Source organism: Suricata suricatta, chromosome 17 (assembly GCF_006229205.1).
Source record: "Suricata suricatta isolate VVHF042 chromosome 17, meerkat_22Aug2017_6uvM2_HiC, whole genome shotgun sequence".
Taxonomy (NCBI): domain Eukaryota; kingdom Metazoa; phylum Chordata; class Mammalia; order Carnivora; family Herpestidae; genus Suricata; species Suricata suricatta.
In genome coordinates, this window is record NC_043716.1 from 38,118,023 (window position 1) to 38,124,479 (window position 6,457).

Sequence of the window (6,457 nt, forward strand, 5' to 3'; positions counted from 1 at the left end):
GAGAGAGAAAATCCTAAGCAGGGCTCAATCACATGAACAGTGAGATCATGACCTGAGCCAAAATCAAGAGTCAGATGCTTAACTGACTAAGCCACCATGCACCTCACAAATTCTAGGCTTCTAAATACCAAGACCTGACATCCTAGCTCAGTAAAGGCCCAGGTCCACAATGTGCTTTCAACATCAATGCAAAATCCAGGTTTTCCTTTAGAAAAGTGAACCATTGTGCCATCCATTCATCATCTCTCCCTTCATTCATTAACTTATGCTATCAGTCACTCAATGTCTCTTTTATTCATCCATTTGATTCACCCATCATCAGGCTCTGTGAAAGGGCTACAAAAAGAATGAGTTGCAATTCCTGCCTCAAGGAGTCTGAGTTTAGGAGAGAGATCCATCCATAGCAATTACGGTACAGTATACGTACAAGTGCTATGACCGATGGCTGCACTGGGTCCTATGGGGGGCACCCAGAAGAAACACCAACACTGTTTGTGGGAAATAAGACAAGGCTGAGCAAAAACATGATATGTTTGGGGAGTAGTAAGTGGTTCCGTATGCAGGATGAAAGGTTCAGGGGACAGGAAGGAAGAGCAATGGGACTAAAAGGATTATTAGGCACTAAACCATGAAAGGCCTTGTGAACCACAACAAGTAGTTGAATTTTATACTGACACAAGGGTGTTTTAAACAGGGATAACTTGACCACGTTTGCCCTTCGGAAAGGCATCCCTCGCTGTAGCAAAGGGATTGGAGAAGGAGGGCAAGTCTGGAGCCAGGGAGACCATCAGGGTTCTGGGGCGGTTACTCAAAAGCTTCCTGGTGACAACCTGAACTGGGCAGTGCCGTGGAACTGGAACAATATGAGGTTTTATAGAGGCAGAATCTATAGGCTCTAGTGGTTGAAAGGGAAGATTAGGAACCAGGAGTGTCATCAATGAGCTGTAGTTCTCAAGTAGTTGGAAAAGAAGACTTTTGGACAACAGTCTTGCAGAGGGTAAGGCAGAGAAGGAGCCTCCAAGATCCTGACCTCCACCTTTCCAGTTTGTCTCTATGCACTTCCTCTTCCTTAGCTAAACCAGTAATGCAATTCACATGGAGATGGCCTTCCTCCCACAAGTTCCCCATAAACTCTCTCAGCTGAGAAACTTAAATGTGGCATTAAGTTATGACAGGATGTCCTCCCAAAGAATCCTTCCCTGCTAAGTGGAATGAGCAGATATTTTAACAATATAGCACATTTCTACTTTATTCTTTTATTTTTTTAGTTTATTTATTTATTTTTCAGAGAGAGAGAGAGAGAGAGAGAGAGAGCGAGAGAGAGCATGCATGAACGGGTAGAGGGGAAGAGCAGACAGACAGGGGAACAGAGGATCCAAAGCTGGGTCTGTGCTGACAGCAGAGAGCATGATGCAGGGCTTGAACTCACAAACTGTGAGATCATGACCTGAGCCAAAGTCAGAAGCTTAACCAACTGAACCACCCATAAAAAATGGTGTGGCAAAACAGCTGCATAACAGCTAGGTAGTTTTTTTTTTTTTTATGACGTTAAACATCCCCATACTATGTATCCAGCAATCCAACACCTAAGTATTTATCTAAAATAAATGAAAGCGTGTGTCCACAAAAAATTTATACATGAATGTTCATAGCAGCTTTATTCATAATAGCCCAAAACTGAAGACAACCCAAATTCCCATCAGTAGATGAATTTTTTTCATGTCCTTTTTTCATACAATGTTATACTATTTAACAAATAGTAATGAACTTTGATATCTACAATAAGGGGGAATATAAACAATGTTATTCTAAGTGGAAGAGTTCACACTGCATGATTTCTTTTATGCGAGATTCTAGAAATGGCAAAACTTATACTAACATAAAGATGGATGGTTGCCTGAGGCTGGGGTCAGGGGTGGGGAGGATTTCCTACAAGTGAGGCACTGGAGAATTTGAGGGATGATGGAAAGTTCCATATCTTGAGTGCATTGGTGGTTACTTGAGTATATACAATTGGCAAATCTCATCAAACTGTACGCTATAATTAGGTGTACTTTATTTATAAATTATACCTTGATAAAATTGACCTATAAAAATTTTTAAGGCAAAAGAAGTAAAAATAGCATAATCCCAGTTATATTTGTAAATATGCTTAAAAGGAGTCTGGAAACATATGTGTCAGTGATAAATGCTGAAGGTGAGAGTCCAGGTGGCTATTATTTCTTCTTCAGATTTTTCTGTATTTTTTCATATTTTTAGAGATCCTTGCCATGCTTATCTTAAATATAGAGAACAAACTGGGAATTACTGGAGGGAAGGGGAGTGGGGGAATGGGTTAAATGGGTGATGGGCACTAAGGAGGGCACTTTTCGGGATGAGCACTGGGTGTCATATATAAGAGATGAATCACTGGGTTCTACTCCTGAACCTAAGACAATACTGTATGTTAACTAACTTGAATTTTTTAAAATATTTTTTTATTCTTTGTTGAATGAAAAACTGCTTTGCAGGAATAAAAATAAACATTGTTTTCCCAAGGCAAGAGCAGAATTAGCTTTATTCCACATGTAGCTTAAGATCATGTGCAGCAAGAGGGGCGCCTGGATGGCTCAGTTGGTTAAACATCTGACTTTGACTCTGGTCACGATCTCACTGCTTATGAGTTCGAGCCCTGCATCTGGCTCTGTGCTGACAGCTCGGAGTCTGGAGCCTGCTTCAGATTCTGTCTCTGTCTCTCTGCCCCTTTCCTGCTTGCCCTTGCTCACTCACTCGCTCTCTCGCGCGCTCTCTCTCTCTCTTCCTCTCAAATATAAAACAAAATATAGAAAATTTAAAAAAAAAAGATCATGTTCAGCAAAAAGTTGACTCAACTATGTTTTGAATTTTAACCTTCCAGCTGGACCCACACCTGGCTCAGGCCCCACCTGGGAGATGTACCTTCACCCCTCTCATCCCTGGGACTCAAGCAGAAGAAAGACAGCTGATTTCAGGACAGGAAAACCTAACCCAGAAGAGGCAGACTTTGCCGAAGCATTAAGCTAGAAGAAAGAACTGAAATTCCCAGGACATCCATAGGCTCCATGGTCACAAAGTTTTTCCATGGGAAACTCTTCCATTCCGAATCAAGCTTGTTTCACCAAAGCCTCTTCCCCTGACTTTGCCAGAAAGTTCTGACCAAACCTGAAGCCTTTCTGCAGAACCACTCTAGGAGAGCCATAATGCTTAAGGAAGCCATGCCCCTTGCTCAAGAGTAAACCTTGGCCAACCTTAGCATTTACCCCTTTACTGCACTTTAAAAATGCAAGTCCTGGCTGGGGCCGCCTCCCTAGAGCTAATAGATAAGATCTCTAATGGTGAAGCCTAAGAATCTGTATTTTTAAAAGGCTCCCCAAGTGAAATCTCATGCAGCACATGGAAGTGTTAGTGTACACCTGGGGTTCTTGTTAAAAACACAGATAGGCAGACCACTCTTCCTGTGGATTCTAACTCTGCCTGTCTGGGGGCGGGGGGAGAGGAGGGACTCCAGAATCCCCATTTTAACTAGGTGATTCTGATGCAAGTGGTCCACAAACCACATTTCAAAACCCCGACTGTGGATGCCAGAGTAAATTTTCCTGGCCCAGTGCCCAAGAGGGAGCCAAGGAAGAGGCGGGAGAACTAATTCGGTTATGCCAGCAAGCTCGAATTTATTAAGAAGTTAACAAAGAGAAATTTTCGCACTCAAAAGCAGCAGAAAGCTGAGGAGAAGGGTCAGTCCCAAAGCTACCTTGAGTCAGAGGATGCCTTATAGTGACAAGACATTTGGGTCCATGAAAATAAAGCCTTGGGGATTCACCCTATGAGCTTCAGGATCGCTTTGGATGGGACCCAGTTTCCATCTCTCACCAGCATATGGCTCTTGTACTCAGGGCCTTGAAACACCAGGGCAGGCGCCAGAGAACAAGCCCTCGTCTACCAGTAACACGGAGGCAGGGTGCTGTCTTGGATGCAGGGAAGGTCCCGGAGACGAGGGGTCTCCACCTGCAGCAGGTGGAGGCTTTGCTTGGGCCACCTCCGCGCAGAGGACAGGGGGCATCACTTCGTCTCGCAAACAGGTGTGGGCTGGCAGCAGACGGGGCCGCAGCATCCGGACGAGCCACAGCAGCTGGACCCGCAGCAGCCGGATCCGCAGCCCCCGCAGCCCCCGCAGCCCCCGCAGCCTCCGCAGCCTCCGCAGCCGCTTCCGCAGCAGCTGCTCCCACAGCAGCCGCCCCCGCAGCCTCCGCAGCCTCCGCAACCCGAGCCTCCGCAGCCCGAGCCCCCGCAGCCACAGCAGGACCCGCAGCAGCCACAGCAGGACCCGCAGCAGCCGCAGCAGGCGGGCTGGCAGCAGCACACTTCACAGCAGTCTTGTTCTTGAGGGCAGCAGGTGAAGCAGTCCCCTGGGCAGCACCCCATGGTCCCGGCTGGTCAGGTGGCAAGTCAGGAGCGCGGCCGGAGTTCCCCACGTCTGACAGGTGGCCAGCGGCCAGCAGCTTTTATAGTCCCTCACCGGAGGGTGTTGGCACAGGGGACAGGATGTTTCCTTTGTTATTATTTATGCCAGTTTCCATAAGAACGTTTCATTAGCTGCCTGTTTATTTTCCAGCCCTGAGTACCTCAACTCATAAAAAAAGCCCCACTCGGCCCAACTGCTATTTGTCCAGAGGGTAAAAATGCATCTGCGAAAAGACCTGTCATCATGCCCAGACACGGGCCAGCTATCATTAGCCCAGGTCGGAGGGAGCCGCGGCCTCTGGCTCTGGAATGGGTGCTCCCCTTCCACAACTTCTCGGGTGGCAAGCTGGCAGCCAGCCCCTTTCATCGTGGGTGCTCGTCCTGGAAAACTAGACGGGCAAAAGCTGGGCCCTGTGCCTCCTGCTGCAGGCAGAGGGGCTGCTATACGAGGTCCGGCCCTGGGGCTCCTCCCAGGCGGAAAGGGCATCCTCGTGCGGGCCCATGTGAGCAAAGCAAACATTTGTGACTGTGTGTGGTATGTGGAGTGTGCCACACATTTGTTTGGGCTTGGTCAGTGGGCATCAGTCATGATTAATAACTGCCTTGTGCAATGGAAAGAGACTCATCATAAAACTGCAGGAGGTGGGAGCCACGTTCTCCCTGGGCCTCCAGGTGAACTGAATGCTCATACTCCTCTCTAAGTGGACTGGAAGAGCAGTGATCAGAACCCTTTCCTTGACAGAAAGAGATGGGGCAAGGGGAGTGGAAGGAAGGGAAGAAAAAGGACAGAAGATCATCAAATATCCAAAACATCACACTAAAATGGGAATGTTGGGAGCGCCTAGGTGGCTCAGTCAGTTAAGCGTCCGGCTTTGGCTCAGGTCATGATCTCATGGTTCATGGGTTCGAGCCTCGCCTGCGCTCTGTGCTGACAGCTAGCTCAGAGCCTGGAGCCTGCTTCAGATTCTGTATCTCCCTATCTCCCTCTCTCTCTCTCTCTCTCTCTCACTCTCTCTCTCTCTCTCTCTCTCTCTCTCTCTCTGACCCTCCCCTGCTCACACTGTCTCTCTCTGTCTCTCAAAAATAAATAAAAAAACATTAAAAAATTTTAAATGGGAATGTTGTGCTCTTCTTTTAAGAGCTCCAACTTTATAGACCATCTGGGATGGGGAGGGATTAGCATACAAAACACCTAGAATAGCACTGCAGGGAATAAAATGCCTTTGGAAAGAGGCTAGAATCCATAGAGGATTCAAGTCTGTGTGTAAATTCAGTGATGGGTCAAAATTCCTATCTCCATGTTGGGTTTGGTATCTTGTCATACTCTTGGAATGGTGATGGCAACCCTGGAGACTACAGTCTCCACCTTTGGAAGGCAGCACTCAGAGAAGGGGGCTGAATGGGAGGTGAGGATGGAAGGTAGCAGTGGGTGTGGAGATTTGGATCAAGAGACAGAACTCTTCCACTTTGTCTTTTCTTTTTACATGGGTGTGGAGGAAAGGCAGCCTCCAAAATGAGCTAGATGGACTGAGAAGGGTAGAGCCAGATAATGGGTTGCTCAGATCTGATAGAACACTCAGTACTTCACAAGATGTGGAAATTTCGAACTGGGAGGGAGACATCATGTGGTCCAGGGTTTTTCAACCTGATTTTATGTCAGAATTGCCTAGGGCAGAAGCTTTAGAAAAATGCAGACCTCCAACCTGTACCCCAGATCTGTTATATCAGAGTATGTGCTCATGGGAGCTTGAGAAGGTATATATTTTAAAGCTTCCCAGATGACTCAAGTTCTCAAATAGGTTAGGAAACATTGATATAATTTAATGCCATCTTGACCATCACCCCAAAGCACTTCTTTTTTGCAGAAGCCGATATAAAGGCCCAGAGAGGACACATTAATGATGGAGAGGGGCAGCCCAGATGCTCTGTGTCCTGGTCCAGTGTTCTTTCCACGGTGTCCACGTCCACAGACAGACACCTC

The 6,457-nt window shown here is 47.0% G+C and overlaps 2 protein-coding genes across 2 annotated transcripts in view; both read right to left on the reverse strand.

The window, feature by feature from the left end:
- Positions 1-4,075, reverse strand: part of LOC115281619 (keratin-associated protein 16-1) — a 5,299-nt gene extending 1,224 nt beyond the window's left edge. Inside the window, exon 1 of the mRNA XM_029927034.1 lies at positions 3,912-4,075. Coding sequence (XP_029782894.1) covers positions 3,912-4,075 — 164 coding nt within the window. The remainder of the gene's footprint in view (positions 1-3,911) is intronic.
- LOC115281403 (keratin-associated protein 17-1) lies at positions 4,075-4,437 on the reverse strand. Its single transcript, XM_029926729.1, has one exon. It carries the CDS (start codon positions 4,435-4,437, stop codon positions 4,075-4,077), a length of 363 nt encoding a protein of 120 aa, XP_029782589.1.
- Positions 4,438-6,457: the final 2,020 nt, after the last annotated feature.

Coding starts and splice junctions, on each gene's coding strand:
- LOC115281403 (XM_029926729.1), bottom strand. CDS start 4,437: ATGGGGTGCTGCCCAGGGGACTGCTTCACCTGCTGCCCTCAAGAACAA.